We start from the raw sequence: 18,128 nt of genomic DNA on the forward strand, positions 1-18,128 counted from the left end.
TTAGTGATTTCATGTTGTTCTCGAATGGGAATGCACTAAATGCATCTAGTGGCCCATGATCGTGGACATCATCAGCTAAATGTAGCAAGCAGTGTACGTTATATGATACAAAATGATGCCCATATAATACAGCGAAGTTTTCAACAAAATGGGACAACAACGCTGACGCATATCCATGTTCCGTTTGGCACAATTCACTGTCAGTAAGTATGGAAATGGCACAGTGGAGTGTCAGGAAGTGAAGGAAAAGTGGCTGTGGCAGAACAGTTTCGAGAATGACAGGCCCAGCGTATAAAAGAAACATCCTGAACTCTGTCGCCTTCCATCGCTCAACTTCGTCAACACTTCGTGGGGTGCGTGCAAACTCCCGTGGGATACTGTGTTTCAGCGAGACGCTATTTTCATTTAGCCGATTCCTGCTCATAGGTCCTAACCTCACAGACAAGGGCCCAGACACCCAGAGTAGTAGCAGCTTCTTAACAACACCCAGGCAGACGAGGTGCATATAATCTAACGGAGCACCACGTACAATGTCAATTGGAAGTTCGGTGAGGATTGATACTCCCCGATGGTGGTCCGCATCATCCTGTGCACGAAAGGTTGCATCTGACCTCAAAGTGCCAGAGTCTGTGGAGAAAGACATTCGCTTCATATCGTATTCTCCCTCGTCTGTGCACTTTGGGCAAGCAGAGTGTCCTGTGTGATTTTTAATACAGAAAACAAATGCACGAGCAGGCGCATCACAAATCAGTGAATCGAATGATATTCTTACAGCTCTGCCATTTACAGTGAGCCCTTCTTGAAGAAGCACGAGCAGTTCATCCACAAATTTTCTCAAATAATCATTGGGAGAGTGTGGTTTCCCTGCCCCGCAGTAAGCTCCAACTAGAAATGGTGACGTTTTACCAATCCCATTCACTTTACACTGAACTGGCCAGAGTTCTAACCTTGAACTCTTGGAGATTGGGAGGCCATCCACATTGAATGAAACTGACACACAATCTGGTATTTCGTTCGCATTTTTCAGGATATGCATCAGTCCGGTGGTCAAGCCGAAGGGGCAGTACTCGCCGGGTGGCATAGCTGAAATATTTTTGAAGCTATTTCTTGGGGTCTGCATCAGCGCACGAGCGTCGCTTGGAAAATTTTTGTGACAATCGTGTGCTCGTAGCACACGAAGAAGCGAAGTTATCGCAGTTTGCGTGATATTTTCTTTTAAAGCCCATGTTCTTAATTGAGCAGCGAAGTCTCGATCTGTGAACTCATTGTCAGCGTCCGGGCTGCTATCGGAATCGCCTGCAAGCGCGGGCGTTTGTCGTGGGGCGCTTTCATCCTCTGTTATGACATCAGTCGCACTGCAGAATCGAGAAGAGCTACCAACACAATTTTGGGTATCAACGTTAGGCAGCGTTTCCGAAAGTGCTGCTGGCGATACACGACTCTCAATGTCTGAAGCAAAAGGCGGTGACGCTTCATAAAGCGCTTCGGCGTCTGGTGTACTAGTGCTCGCATGTGGACGCGTTTCTGTTGCTGAATTGGTGCAGTCCACTTCATCACCACTGAACAAAGCTATCGTGGCACAAGCCGATGTGTATGCTTTGCGTACCACATACTTTTTTTGTCTTGGCATTGTTATGCACAGAAACTATAGCACTGCACAGACTTAAGCCTACTTTCGAGTGACGAATGTCAATGTGGAAACTGAACAGATGATTATGATTATGAAAATGGCGTTACATTTGGCGCATTCCGCTTCATTTTTCTCAAATGGAACCAGGCACGGTGCACAGACTTGACGTTGCAACAAAAATCAAGACTGTCACAGCGAAACGATCGTAGACGCGGAGCACACAACTAAAACGCATCCCAAATAAACGCGCGCGCGTACATCGGCTGAAACAGGATTGGCTTGGCTTGGCTTTTGGCGTTTGTCGAACTCTCGGAACTCTCGTGTTGCCATCTACAGTTAGATTCAGAGACAGAAACGCGAAAACTCGATTTTGTGGTTTTCACGTCGAGTTTATGCGCAGTTATTAGTACGGATAAAAAGTTGAAAACGTCATTACATGTCTTTATGAAGTTGGTCGTTATCGTCGAGGACTGTGTGGTCAAGGAGCACTGATATGCTGCAATGCCGTACCCCGTACCAAAGAAAATGGCGTATAAACAGCGATGTTGTGCACACTACTTGTGGCAGTGGGCTTTGTTGGTGTGTAGACGTGTTACGTTACGTCCTATTGTTGGTATGCCCAAGCTCAGGCTCAGTCATCATGGCTCTACCATCTTACCATGTTCATCATGGATCTCGTCCGCTAGTTTTCCTGCGTGCACGCTATCTTATCCAACACATGTGCGCTCCAGCTGATGCTTGACGTTGGGATGTTGCCCACCCCAGCGTGGAAGGAAAAGTGTAAATGTGTCCGTGTGTGTAAACTAGGAAATGTCCAAACGCACTTCCTATGCACAATAATGGATGTGTGACACGTCCACGACTGCATTTCAATGTAGTGAGTGCGCGTCGATCGTCTGTGTTTAGGATGGGAGTGATACAAATGACGTCGCGTCACTTTCTTGTTACGCTTGAATGAGACTATTACGAGAGTATAACCGAGGATATAACGTTAAAAACAAGCAGCCAAGTGACGAGGACGATAGGAAGTATCAAAACCGAGGAATTCAGTCCCCTCTTGTGTTGTCTGTCTGTGTGTTTAAGGTGTCGGAAAACGATAGGAAAACCATATTGGCCAATATTTTTTTTTGCTATCTGGAAAGGAACGAAATTATTTGTATTTTTTTCTCTCCAGAGGGAGATTCAGTGTTTTTCGGTCCCAGTGAAGACCCTGGACACTTGGACATCGAAAGCACATACCTAACTGGTGCAAGATGTCTTAGAACTGGGTTTACATTTATTGCTCTAAAATGTGCATATACCGTGAAGTCATTTGATGTTTAGGACTAGGGGTTTCCATTGGCCTATCCGAACACTGACTGCAACTGACAGGCACACCTTGTAATGTTTCATCTCTCAAATTTTCAATGTGGCGTGGGCGCCATGTACATCCGCTTCTCAAAGAGAGTAACAAGCACTTCCGCACTGAGCCCATCATCAAATCTGTCGTGAAAGTTTCCCCGAAATTATATGTTTAGAAATTGCTATGAGTGACCACTTTATTGGAAGCACATGCACCAAGCAAGGCGCAGACCAAACAGGCATGTATAATCACATCTGTATGGCAACTGTGTCACGCATCTTGTCCATCGTGTGACAGGGACGGTACATTGACTCCGGAAAGGGCAGTAATACTCATACAGCAAGCGGCAATGTCGCGGAAAGCATGACTGTGTTAGCCCATGCCATCATTCATTGGAACTGTTCATAAAAAACGATTGTTGTAACGATAAGTGGATCCGCTTCTCAAAGCGAGTAACGCTGCACAGATAACAGCAGTACTGCATGAAATGGAGAAACACAAGTGTGTTCCAGTGTGTGCGCACGTTGCAGTTCAGTGCCCCTACTAACAAGCTACTATGCCGTGACACCTTCAGAGCTTTGACTTGTTGAGCATCTGAAATGCCAGTGTTTTCAATGGCTTTTGAAATATGAGTGAGTGACACTGAGTATGCAGATTACCATGCTCGCTGAGTCTTTCGAAAATTTACAGGAAGGTGTTTGTCGGATAAAACTGAAAAGTCTGTTTTAGATTTTAGCTAATGCAAAGTGCATGACTGAAACCAATTCCCTTTACACTTCTGGTAGATATCAAGCAAATTAATACGTGTTGATTTTGTTGCAGAATGAAATGTGCATGACCTTGTGGTACAATTATTAGAAATAAGTTATCATCAGTACGTTTTATTTCTTACTATATACATGCAAAAATGCATTATGTTATGCATTTTTTGTATATCCACCATACTTTTGTTTCTCATTACTCCCATTGCATCACATGAAAGTTATGGGACCAAATTTTACCCTTGAGTTACATCAGCACTGTGATTTCCTCGTGCCTTTGGCAGTCTTTCACACAATAGTATGCTGAAAGTAAAGTCTGTAAGCAGATATGAAGCTCTGCCTCCTCGTCCTAGGCTGCTGGGGCATATAGTTTAAACTTTAAAGAGATTTGGTAGAAGATGGGTATACACTGTAGATGATGCGTGACTTTAGCTTGAGTTCTTTGTGAAAACGCGTTTCGTGCTTTACAGCACTTTCTCAACTGTTGGGCCGTTTCACTTTTGATAACCTTCGAATAGCTGTGGTGGCACACAACAGATGCTGACATTATAGTTGTTGAGTGCATGGCCATAGTTTTGATCGACAGGCACAGACGGCGCTGTTCTCTGTCTGTCTACATCAGTCTTGCATTTATTCATCATGTTTCTAAACCAACACGCTTTCCATCTCCTTGCACAATTTTGAAGTTGCAATTAAATGCATTTTGACTATGAATTCTTTTATCTATTTATGTGCACGTTAATTTGTTCAGCCATTCGTAAAGCATCTCAAGCAGACTTTGGGGCACCACAATTTCTGTACACTTTAATGTTTCTTGCTGCAAATTTGCATGCATACTTAGCATTTTTTTCTCTCTGTGAAGCCTTAGGCAACAGTGAATAATAGCATTTGCATTCATATAATTTTAATTTTACACAATTGCATAAGCTCACTGTGTGTTGTACATCAGACTTGCATTGAAATCACTTGCATTTGGATGCTATGCTTCCACCTCATAATAAGAATAACCGAATGCAAATACGGTTAAGTACCTAAGAAAGTACTTGCAAAAAAATTAAACGTTACTGAAAAAATAATTGAGAATAACACAAGTACATGCGTGGAAATGTGTCCTATATCTTACTTAAGATACACAAACAGTAACTATAGATACACATACAGTTCTACTCATTTGCATAACGTTAGTTAGCAGTGCCTGCAAACCCTCCGTATGAAACCAGAAAGTACAGAATGAGTTGTGGGTCATGAACCATGTTTTCTCATATGCAAACCAGTTCAAGTGCGGACGCAAACTATGCGTCGCCCCCAAAACAGCACTAAAACACTTCAAGACTTCGTGTGTTATATGTGTTTGCCTGAAAGTAAACTAGAGAGCAGTTCAACCACGATCAGCTACAGATGAATAGCCTATGAAAATCCTGATACGATATCCTGTGGATGTATCTGCCTGGGGAAAGTGGAAAGTTAATTTGTGGATATCGTATAGACGTACATAGGACATATGTGACATCCAAGATATTCGCGACTTATTTTGGATATCCCTGGGAGATTAATGGTTTACTGGGGTGCGTCGGTGATGAACGGTACGCCTTCAAAGACACGTAAGTGCTGAATTGAGTATTTGTTCCTGCTATTTATTGTTTCGTGTGGTTTCTCAGTTCCATGAATACTCACACATGTACAAGTCATTTGAAATAACTTTTCGTTTTTGTGTCTTGCTATTTGTCATATTTTCACATCTACTGTATTGTTATGTGAACAATAAATTTTCACGAAGAAACCACAGAGAGTGTATTTCTTTTTGCAGCCACAACTTCTTTGATTCTTCAACGTAACTTTCATTAGGAGCAACGGTTTTGAATGTTACTACTCATAAAAAAAGTGCATTGGCAGGGAGAATATCAGGCTGACTTCAGTGGGAAATTCCTTAGTGCAGCACATTGGCTCAATGGGACGCAAGACTGACCTCGAATGAGTTTGCATGGGTGCTATTCAATGTGTCTCGAATTGGGCCCCATTGATTTCTACAGAGAATTTTCATTGAGACCAATTAAAACACCAGTTGTGTCCAATATAATATTTGTTCCAAATCATCTATTGGGAATTGGAATTTCAGGGTTTTTTTAATGGTGTTTGTCTGAAAGACGTCCAATTGAATTCAATGAGTTTTTCGGGAAATCTTCAATGGGACCACTTCTAGCAGGGACGTATCAAATATTGCGCGTTCTTTGCTGCCAAACTCTCGGGTGCTTTCAGACATGTGCAAAGGCAAATGCGAGGAGCTGTAATCTTCGCTCTGTTTGAAAGGATAAGAGTATGTTGGCATGAAAAGGATGGTCGAGTAGGACCGTGCTAGGCGTTGAAGTTTTGTGTTCTGGGTCTAAAGCAGGAAAGAGACACTCATCAGTTGTCACATCGTACTGTGTCACTTTATTTTCATTTCCTCGTTCCCGATACCACAGCAGCAAAGTTTATGAGGATCATCCTAAATTTTTGCTTTTGCGCTGTTTCGATTTCCGTGGCTGCGTTCCCCAAATACGAAAAATGACCGTTGCTGGCGTTTTCGTGGTCGATGGCGCTTTTGGTTGTGATGGCCGCTTTTTGCATCCCTTGCAGGTTGGGTTCTCTACACACTCTCCTCTAATGCACACCTGCAACCAATCACACAAACGCATCAACAATGTCATTCAGAATGCCTCGTGGACAGCGGAGTGTACAATAGGCTCGTAGATAGGTTTCCATTAATTTAGCAGAGGTCAGTGGGAATAGCAACAGCAACCTTAATGTGACATGATGAATGGGCAGTTTCCTCCCCAGGGACGATACTCTACCCAATTGCTGGTGAAGTGCGAATAGCCATTTTAAAACTGACGCGAATAAAAGCGAACGGATTTGTACCCAAAGCTAAGTTATAAAAACAAATCGTTGCAATTTTCAACTGTAATCAAATACGAAGCGAGTAGATGAATAGAACCGGATAGGTACGTGGCATAACAGTAACGAACTTTATCCTATTTATTGCCCACCATTTTTACACTTGAGGTTCCATTTATCAATTTTTCGAGTTCGCCCAGAGTTCACGTTTGATTTTCTTTACCCTTTAAATCCTTTGCCTTTGAAAAGAAATTTTAGAGCTCGAACAACATATATTCTAGAACAGCGAACCTAGAGCCACCAATCAGAACTGCAAGATATCGTCTTGCTATTCCGGCAAGATCTTGCGATGTCATAAGCTTTTACATGCGAGCAAACAAAACAGACGCTGTAATTTAAGTTGCCAGTTGATGTCGTCACCGATAGTAAGACTGGCTATAACACATCGCAGACAGAAAAATAAACGCACAGTTGCAAATATGTCTGCTCGTATTCTGTAAAATGAGCTTGTGGTGCGCTACCACGAGCTCTTTTGGGACACAGAATAGTGGGCAGAACATGGTCTCCTGCGCGCTTCTCTCTTCATCTATCCACGTCTGTACTCCGCTCCTAGCGATAGTTTCTCCTTGGCGTTAACACTGAATTAAAAACAAACAAACATGGCTTATTCTTTATAGTTTCTGAGCCGATTCGTGACCCCCCGTTGAATATGTCTCTACTACCTCGGTGGTCGGGACCCACAGTTTGTGACACGCTGTCGTAGATTAGCATATTTTTGTGTCATTGATATTCGAAGTGTAGCGGGAAAAAATAGCAAACTTTGATTTTCGACTGATCTTCCACATTCCACACAGGTAAGGAGTCACTTACGGTCAGTCATGAGAACATGTTGAGTTTTCAGCTACGTATACCAACGCGTCTTTCTTGCAGCAGCGCCAAATATTCTCGCGATCTCCTTCTAATTTCCACCATTTGTTTCCTGCAGGGATAGTCAGGGTCCATTGCGCTTATTTCCAATGTACGTTCTGAGACAACGAACGAGCGTCAACCATTCCTCGCAATAATATATCCGTGCGATTCTTTCTCGACTAAAATTGACTATGATCGAGCGTCACGACTGGTACTTCTGGCGTGGGATGATCCTATGACGACGCGGCCACTGATTTGAAAACCTCAAGAGCTACATGTAGACACTCAACGATGAACGATGATTGATTCGTCATTTTTAAAGTACTTGATAGAAGAACAAGAAAAAAGAGATTGCGCGGCATTTAAACAACGCATCTGAGCGGAGGAAATGTCACAGTGACTCATTCATTTCCTCCCATCACTCATGAGTGCTGTGACGTCGGTCAAGTTGGAATGCTACCATGAGAAGGCGCTCATTTCATTAAAACGCTTTCGAAGCGCGTTCCGTATCCGATTCGCAAGACGTATACAGGGAGTCGATTCTCCAAAGGTTTCGATTATCTAACGTGTGCTACCACCAGGGTATGTCGTCCGATCACTCATCAATATTCTTCTTCATGGTCACTGGCGAGGTAAGAACGGTACACGTTATTATTGATAATATTATACCTTCTTCTTGTTTACAGAGTCACAAGGAGAACCGTCCGTTCCATTCGTTTGTCCAGTCCTCCAATAGGACTTCCTCCCTTCCTGGACCGTGTTGCTTTTGCAAGGGACCTCACAACCATATCCGGAGAGTCCCTTCTCCTGAAACGAGTAGCAAGAACGCTGAGAATCGTCAGTGTGAGACTACGCGGGTCGACATTTCTACATGTGTGTCAAAGTACTGCGTGGGACAAATGATTACGGAACACTGCACCGGCGCACTTCTTCGTCGGAGCGGCCTCCTGCTAGCTATCAGGAAGGTATCGAATAAGAAACAGGTGACCGGCTATCTTTCTACCCAGCTGACAGCATATGTCTGTCCCCTCCTGTTTGCTGCTCGGGTGTAGCTGCAGTGGAGCAATGCGCCACCCTGGTGTTCCGTGAACTTCTGTCCCAAGCTGCACGGCAATGACAGGGTGATTAGGGTTCAAGTGAGCTCGTAATAATGATGCATTTCCTGTCTTTAGACTGGATGTTCCCAATATAGAGAGTGTTACCACACCGTCGGTAAAGTCACCAAGAAGTTATCGCACCTGCCCGAACCACTGGCAGCTTGCATGACTGAGAATCTTACCCGTTGATTGACTACGGTGGACACGGTACTTCGGAAGCCTCCTTATAAAGGGTCTGCAAACACTCATTAATAAATAGGGTGTCCCAGCTAAACGTGAACATTTTTCTCATTTTTCTATAATATATGTAGCACTTTTTCTGAGATGAAATCAATTGCAATGTAGTATATGCCGAAAGGCACTCCCCAGTAGGGCATTAGCAGACTCCCAAAGCAATGTCTTAATTCCCTTTCAACAATTATTTTTTAAATTATAAAAGCTACGAAGTTGTTCCAATGAGAATATCTGATATTTTCGGTAACATGATACCAGAGCCGTTTTCAGAACAAAAATCCGTTTGATAGATCGTGCGTAATAAATTCCTGAAGTAGGACAGTGTTTTCTTTATTTTGTTCGTTGCGCATCGCTAGAGTCGCGTTTTTCCTTCAACCCCAATATTAGAGGTTGGAGGAGCATACTATCGCCTCTTGCGTCCTGTGAAAAGATTAAAAGAAAACAGAAAATGCAACCCAAGATAAGGTCCCCCGATACATTTTTTGTGCTTTGTTTCCAGAAGATACGAAAGCAGAAAAATAGGCGATGTCAAGTTGCCGGTGATGAGCAGATCAAACATTGATATTAAACGGTAGGAGCAACCTATTCATTTACACATGGTAACAGGACTTTCGTGCACGAGAATGCACTTCTTCACGTTACCTGGTAACCTGAAGAAGGCACGAGAATGCACCGAGAACCTAAAGTCCCAAGCAGCACAATGCACTGAAAGTCGAGTGCAATAGGGGGGACGGGTAGGTGGAAGACCTTGAACAGGCTCTTGAAACTAAGGAACATTGATAAGATACATACCGTCCACCCCAATTGCACTCGACTTTCAGTACATTGTGCTGCTTGGTGTGGCACGAGAATGTACTTCTTCAGGTTACCTGGTAACCTGAAGAAGTGCATTCTCGTGCAAGAAAGTTTTTTCTCATGTGTAAATAAATAGGTTGCTCCTACCGTTTAATATCACTCTTTGTTTTGTTTCCGCAAGTTGGAGCTCATCTTCGACGCATGAGGCGGCACTGTGCTTATTCGATCTCTCACAGGGGGGGGGGGGTGAAGAAAAGACGCGTCTCCGAAGATGTGCAATGAAGAAATAAAAAAAAAAGTGTTCCTTCACGTAATTTTTGCAGACGATCTATAGAACAGATTTTTGTTCCGCAAACAGCTCCGGTACCAGGTGACTGAAGTGATCAGATGTTCTCATTGGAACAATTTCGTAGCTTTTATAATTAGACAGTTAATTATTGAAACCTAATTAACACATTGCCTTAGGAGTCTGCTGATGCCTTCCTATGGGGTGCCCTTCAGCATATGCCATACTGCAATCGATTGCATCTCGGAAAAAGTTATATATATATATATATAAAGAGGGGGGGAAAGCCATTAAAAAATAAGTAAATGATGCTAGACGTGTTTGAAATTCAAACTTACAGATTAAAATGGCTTCTATGGCTGCACGTAGAGAAACAGATACTCATTGAACGATGCGACAGCACCAGAGGACACGTGTTTAGCCGTGTTTGCGGCTCGTCGGCCCTGGGTAGCTGCGCATCGTTCGGGATTGGCAAACCAGGGGTCACTCAGCGAGCGATATACACCTGGGAGGGTGACTGAGCACTCCTCAATGCCACAGTGCAAGCCAGTGAATTATAAAGAGGGGGGAAAAGCCATTAAAAAAATAAGTAAATGATGCTAGACGTGTTTGAAATTCAAACTTACAGATTAAAATGGCTTCTATGGCTGCACGTAGAGAAACAGATACTCATTGAACGATGCGACAGCACAGAGGACACGTGTTTCGCCGTGTTTGCGGCTCGTCGGCCCTGGGTAGCTGCGCATCGTTCGGGATTGGCAAACCAGGGGTCACTCAGCGAGCGATATACACCTGGGAGGGTGACTGAGCACTCCTCAATGCCACAGTGCAAGCCAGTGAATTATAAAGAGGGGGGAAAAGCCATTAAAAAATAAGTAAATGATGCTAGACGTGTTTGAAATTCAAACTTACAGATTAAAATGGCTTCTATGGCTGCACGTAGAGAAACAGATACTCATTGAACGATGCGACAGCACCAGAGGACACGTGTTTAGCCGTGTTTGCGGCTCGTCGGCCCTGGGTAGCTGCGCATCGTTCGGGATTGGCAAACCAGGGGTCACTCAGCGAGCGATATACACCTGGGAGGGTGACTGAGCACTCCTCAATGCCACAGTGCAAGCCAGTGAATTATAAAGAGGGGGGAAAAGCCATTAAAAAAATAAGTAAATGATGCTAGACGTGTTTGAAATTCAAACTTACAGATTAAAATGGCTTCTATGGCTGCACGTAGAGAAACAGATACTCATTGAACGATGCGACAGCACAGAGGACACGTGTTTCGCCGTGTTTGCGGCTCGTCGGCCCTGGGTAGCTGGGCATCGTTCGGGATTGGCAAACCAGGGGTCACTCAGCGAGCGATATACACCTGGGAGGGTGACTGAGCACTCCTCAATGCCACAGTGCAAGCCAGTGAATTATAAAGAGGGGGGAAAAGCCATTAAAAAATAAGTAAATGATGCTAGACGTGTTTGAAATTCAAACTTACAGATTAAAATGGCTTCTATGGCTGCACGTAGAGAAACAGATACTCATTGAACGATGCGACAGCACCAGAGGACACGTGTTTCGCCGTGTTTGCGGCTAGAACCTATATAGGGTATAGGGTATATATAGGGTATATAGGGTGAGGTAAAAGGATTATCAAACGGCCACGAAGTTTTACAGAAGTTCAAAAAAAGACGCGGAAACAGATTTTAGGGAAGTTAAAAACACTAGTTTATTACATGGGGAGACGTTAAAAAGTAAAATGGGCAAGGGGTCGACGTTTCGACAGTGGCACTGTCTTCGTCAGGACAAAAGATGCGTAGCTGATTACACATTTCTTAAATAGGTTTGCTACATGACGTCATAATCGGTACGGGCACGCCACAGGCGTTTGTCAGTGAGTCAGATTCGGGAATATTCCAGAAGGTCAAGTCCGGGTGGTGATGTCATTCGCCGTAGGTCACTGTCCGCTTTGGGGAAAATTCCGGGCAGGGTGAGCGCTGCTTCAAACTTTGCTGAAAAAAAAAAGAAAAAAAGAAAAACAGAAGGGAAACGAAAAGGAGGAAAGTGTAGCTCATCTAGGCGGCCAAATTTCTTACCGTTGAAAGTGCTCCCAGATCTTCGTTAATTGTTGATTGGAATTTGTAAATGAGATAAGATTCGCGTTGTTCCCTGCACCGATCTGAGCTAAAATTTGACTGGAGAATAAAAAGTGACACGTTATTTAGTGAATGACCTGGTTGTTTGAAATGGCGAGAGACCGGGAGGTTTGGCTTTTTGGTAACGTCAGATCGGTGGTTGTTGAACCTGATTCGAAATGATGTTTTAGTCTGACCTACGTATTGTGCTTGGCACATGCCGCACTGAATGACATAAATGACGTTAGATGAATTACAGTCGAAGTCACCATTAATTTTGACGGAAAAATTGGAATTAGTACTTTTAAGTACTTGGGTGCTTTGCATTAATTTGCATATTTGACACCTTCGACCATCGCACGGGTGACAGCCGTTTCCTGGATGCGCAGCTTTGCTAACTTTAGAGCTAACTAGATTATCGTGCAGGTTGCGCCCGCGCCTGTAGGTTACCCGCGGTGGCTGAGGGAAAATTTGTCCCATGCGCTCTGATTGGAGAAGGATACTATGATGACGGTTTAGTATATTGTTAACGCTTGGAATATTGCTGCTAAATGTTAAGATGAGGTTTACGGAACCATTATCTAACACGCGTTTGTGGTTTTCGAACAGGGATTTGCGATCTGCTTTGCGGGCTTTGTTTAGAGCGTCGTCAACTAAGCTAGGTGGAAATTGACGACCGATGAATGTTTCCCTAAGTTGAGCTAGATTTCTGTCCAAGTCATCGTCACTGGAACAGATTCGCCTGTATCGAAGTGCTTGGCTGTAAGGGATGGCAAGTTTAGTATGACGCGGGTGACAACTGTTAAATGCTAGATACTGTTGAGAGTCCGTAGGTTTACGGAACAGGTTTGTGGACAAGGCCCCGTTGGTTAACTTTACTTGGACATCGAGAAAGTTAACAGTTAAAGGGGAATAAGAATGGGTGAACTTGATGGCCGGATGTGCTTTGTTAAAGTCGCTGATAAATGTGATTAGGTCATCTTCTGAGTGTGGCCACACCATGAAGATGCCGTCGAGGAACCGCTTGTAAAGCGTGGGCTTCTTCAGGCGCTTAGACAGAAATTCTTCCTCTAGAGCTCCCATAAATATATTTGCATAGTTAGGTGCCATTTTTGTACCCATAGCCGTGCCATGAACTTGCAAGTAGTGCTTACCGTCAAATTCGAAGTTGTTATTTTTCAGAATAAGATTGAGAAATTTGCATAGGACACAAGGATCGTACGAGGTATCAGAATATTTTGAAAATTCCCTTTCAGCTGCAGCAATGCCATCCTCGTGGGGGATGTTAGTATATAGAGAGGAAACGTCTAGCGTGACTAGCAAACTGGAAGAAGGAGGCTGACATTCACTTAGAACTTGAAGAAAGTGATTGGTGTCCTTAATGTAGGATGGTAGTTTAGGAGGTATATCTTTAAGAAGGTGGTCAACAAAGCTTGAAATGTTCTCGGTAGCTGTACCGTTGCATGAAACTATTGGGCGCCCTGGATTTCCAGGTTTATGGATTTTAGGGAGCATATAAAACCTGCCCGCTGCGGGGTCTTTGGGGAGTAGATAATCGTATAGAGTGGAATCTATCTTTTTACTTGCTTTTAGATCTTTTAGACTGCGGATAATATAAGCCGTAATTTTCTCTGTAGGGTCAGCCTCGAGGAGTTTGTAGAACGATGCGCACGATAATTGCAGGATACCTTCGTTAATGTAGTTTTCTTTGTCCATTACTACGATTGCACCACCTTTATCAGCTTTTTTAATGACTATGTCACTGCGGTCCCGAAGTTCAGAAAGGCTGCGCTGCTCAGCCGGCGTTAGATTTGGCTTCGATTTGCTGTTGTATGATTTATTGTAAGCGTTAATGATATCTTTTTGAACTGCACGGATGTACATGTCCAGAGCCTTTTCACGGTTAGCCTCTGGCGTAAAGTTGGATAGCGGTTTAAATGGGTTGGAATCTGACTTAGGTTTGTCATGAAAGTATTCCTTCAGGCGTAGACGGCGGGCGAAATTATCTAAGTCCAGATAAAGTTGGTATTCATCTAGCTTGTTGTTACTGGGGCAGATTACTGGGGCATTCTGCCCCATAACAACAAGCTAGATGAATACCAACTTTATCTGGACTTAGATAATTTCGCCCGCCGTCTACGCCTGAAGGAATACTTTCATGACAAACCTAAGTCAGATTCCAACCCATTTAAACCGCTATCCAACTTTACGCCAGAGGCTAACCGTGAAAAGGCTCTGGACATGTACATCCGTGCAGTTCAAAAACATATCATTAACGCTTACAATAAATCATACAACAGCAAATCGAAGCCAAATCTAAGGCCGGCTGAGCAGCGCAGCCTTTCTGAACTTCGGGACCGCAGTGACATAGTCATTAAAAAAGCTGATAAAGGTGGTGCAATCGTAGTAATGGACAAAGAAAACTACATTAACGAAGGTATCCTGCAATTATCGTGCGCATCGTTCTACAAACTCCTCGAGGCTGACCCTACAGAGAAAATTACGGCTTATATTATCCGCAGTCTAAAAGATCTAAAAGCAAGTAAAAAGATAGATTCCACTCTATACGATTATCTACTCCCCAAAGACCCCGCAGCGGGCAGGTTTTATATGCTCCCTAAAATCCATAAACCTGGAAATCCAGGGCGCCCAATAGTTTCATGCAACGGTACAGCTACCGAGAACATTTCAAGCTTTGTTGACCACCTTCTTAAAGATATACCTCCTAAACTACCATCCTACATTAAGGACACCAATCACTTTCTTCAAGTTCTAAGTGAATGTCAGCCTCCTTCTTCCAGTTTGCTAGTCACGCTAGACGTTTCCTCTCTATATACTAACATCCCCCACGAGGATGGCATTGCTGCAGCTGAAAGGGCATTTTCAAAATATTCTGATACCTCATACGATCCTTGTGTCCCATGCAAATTTCTCAATCTTATTCTGAAAAATAACAACTTCGAATTTGACGGTAAGCACTGCTTGCAAGTTCATGGCACGGCTATGGGTACAAAAATGGCACCTAACTATGCAAATATATTTATGGGAGCTCTAGAGGAAGAATTTCTGTCTAAGCGCCTGAAGAAGCCCACGCTTTACAAGCGGTTCCTCGACGACATCTTCATGGTGTGGCCACACTCAGAAGATGACCTAATCACATTTATCAGCGACTTTAACAAAGCACATCCGGCCATCAAGTTCACCCATTCTTATTCCCCTTTAACTGTTAACTTTCTCGATGTCCAAGTAAAGTTAACCAACGGGGCCTTGTCCACAAACCTGTTCCGTAAACCTACGGACTCTCAACAGTATCTAGCATTTAACAGTTGTCACCCGCGTCATACTAAACTTGCCATCCCTTACAGCCAAGCACTTCGATACAGGCGAATCTGTTCCAGTGACGATGACTTGGACAGAAATCTAGCTCAACTTAGGGAAACATTCATCGGTCGTCAATTTCCACCTAGCTTAGTTGACGACGCTCTAAACAAAGCCCGCAAAGCAGATCGCAAATCCCTGTTCGAAAACCACAAACGCGTGTTAGATAATGGTTCCGTAAACCTCATCTTAACATTTAGCAGCAATATTCCAAGCGTTAACAATATACTAAACCGTCATCATAGTATCCTTCTCCAATCAGAGCGCATGGGACAAATTTTCCCTCAGCCACCGCGGGTAACCTACAGGCGCGGGCGCAACCTGCACGATAATCTAGTTAGCTCTAAAGTTAGCAAAGCTGCGCATCCAGGAAACGGCTGTCACCCGTGCGATGGTCGAAGGTGTCAAATATGCAAATTAATGCAAAGCACCCAAGTACTTAAAAGTACTAATTCCAATTTTTCCGTCAAAATTAATGGTGACTTCGACTGTAATTCATCTAACGTCATTTATGTCATTCAGTGCGGCATGTGCCAAGCACAATACGTAGGTCAGACTAAAACATCATTTCGAATCAGGTTCAACAACCACCGATCTGACGTTACCAAAAAGCCAAACCTCCCGGTCTCTCGCCATTTCAAACAACCAGGTCATTCACTAAATAACGTGTCACTTTTTATTCTCCAGTCAAATTTTAGCTCAGATCGGTGCAGGGAACAACGCGAATCTTATCTCATTTACAAATTCCAATCAACAATTAACGAAGATCTGGGAGCACTTTCAACGGTAAGAAATTTGGCCGCCTAGATGAGCTACACTTTCCTCCTTTTCGTTTCCCTTCTGTTTTTCTTTTTTTCTTTTTTTTTTCAGCAAAGTTTGAAGCAGCGCTCACCCTGCCCGGAATTTTCCCCAAAGCGGACAGTGACCTACGGCGAATGACATTACCACCCGGACTTGACCTTCTGGAATATTCCCGAATCTGACTCACTGACAAACGCCTGTGGCGTGCCCGTACCGATTATGACGTCATGTAGCAAACCTATTTAAGAAATGTGTAATCAGCTACGCATCTTTTGTCCTGACGAAGACAGTGCCACTGTCGAAACGTCGAGCCCTTGCCCATTTTACTTTTTAACGTCTCCCCATGTAATAAACTAGTGTTTTTAACTTCCCTAAAATCTGTTTCCGCGTCTTTTTTTGAACTTCTATATATATATATATATATTTCTAAATATGTTCGCAATTAGCTGGGACACCCTGTATATCATGCTTACCCCCATCGGAGCACGATAAATATGTTCGTAATCTGCTGAGCTGTTTGTGTATTTTCAGCCAATCCCTAATTACCCAGGGGCACAGTGACTCCATTATAACTATCTGAAGTCCATGTCCTGCTCCTTTGTGAAGAAACCCTATACACATCTCAAAATCTTAAAGAGTAAAATCATCAGTCCGAAAACAAACAAAAAACATATTCGGGATCAAATACATTATTACAACAGAAGTGCGCTAGAATTCCCGGCGTAATAATAGGTAAAAAGTTATGTGAGCAGTACAGACGCTGCTTTTGCAGGCTGGTGTTGCAACCAGGTGGACATTTCGTGGGAAACCGCGTATGACTACTGGAGGACAAACTGCATGAAACTCATTAATGAACCTTTTATTTCCATGTTTTTGGCGAAATACAGGAAAGCAAAATTGGAGGCATTTCTTGTTTGAATTTACCCTCACTTTCAAGCACTTGAAGCAAACCCGTAGACAGAATTATGTTATACCCCTGTCACACGGGCATTTTCGATCCTGCTCGACCGAACCTGCTTGAACCCAATGCAGATCGGATGGTGCTAACGGCCGCTTCCAAGCAGGATCGAGCTTTGATCCTGCTTGACTCAAGACAGTTCCCATAACAGGATTGAGAATTTCAAGACTGCTCGACGGCCGCCATTTGCATCCTCGACCCCGGTGAACTGTCATAACTTAGGACGGACATGCGCGCGAAGCTACAAATGATGCTTACATCGGTATACGATAAATTACCACTAATATCGCTGTTATATAGGAAACGCGAAATTAATGAGTCCCGTTTATTCATTTGCACAAGTCAACCATTCAATGCGCATTGAAAGTGGCCGTGTAGCAGCGTCAAAACTCGAGCGTGCTCGGGAAGTTCGATGCAGATCGGATTCGAGAAGGATCGAAATGCCCGTGTGACAGGGGTATTATGCATGGGACAAAACCAGGCCCTGACTTTACACTTTGCGAGTTCTGAAACGACAAGGCGTCCCTGTTATAACTGCGGGGAAACGGTCTATCCGGCCATCAGTTCGGCGCCCACTGCAATCAGTTCCGTCGCTACAAAACACGTGGCCCTCCGAGTCGAACGCCCCACGCTCGGTTTGCGTTCGAGGAGCACGTCGTTTGCTCTTCGGCTCATTGGTATTGGCGGCGATACCCTCACTAGCGACGCCACTGTGCCGCCTGTTGTTGGGAATCCTCGTTTCGGTTTCGTTTCTGTTACTTACGGTCAAAACTGTCATATTAGAATGAAAATGCGACTCACAGTAAACCAGAAATATCCCGCCCATCCCACAAAGGTCGCACACGTCGGGTATGTCCGTGACGTCTATCCGACGTTCTCTGTACAGGTCCCGACAAAAGTTCACGGAACACTGGAGTGGTGTATACGGTCATCTGATCGA

The 18,128-nt window shown here is 43.8% G+C and overlaps 1 protein-coding gene across 2 annotated transcripts in view; it reads right to left on the minus strand.

The window, feature by feature from the left end:
• Positions 1-6,146: 6,146 nt before the first annotated feature.
• Positions 6,147-18,128, minus strand: part of LOC135365907 (venom metalloproteinase antarease TserMP_A-like) — an 87,061-nt gene continuing 75,079 nt past the window's right edge. For both annotated transcript variants that reach the window (XM_064598575.1, XM_064598574.1), the window contains exons 14-15: positions 8,186-8,323; positions 6,147-6,384 (exon numbers count right to left, since the gene is read on the minus strand). In XM_064598575.1, coding sequence (XP_064454645.1) covers positions 6,214-6,384; positions 8,186-8,323 — 309 coding nt within the window. In that variant the 3' untranslated portion in view covers positions 6,147-6,213. The remainder of the gene's footprint in view (positions 6,385-8,185; positions 8,324-18,128) is intronic.

This window comes from Ornithodoros turicata, chromosome 8, assembly GCF_037126465.1.
Source record: "Ornithodoros turicata isolate Travis chromosome 8, ASM3712646v1, whole genome shotgun sequence".
Classification (NCBI taxonomy): domain Eukaryota; kingdom Metazoa; phylum Arthropoda; class Arachnida; order Ixodida; family Argasidae; genus Ornithodoros; species Ornithodoros turicata.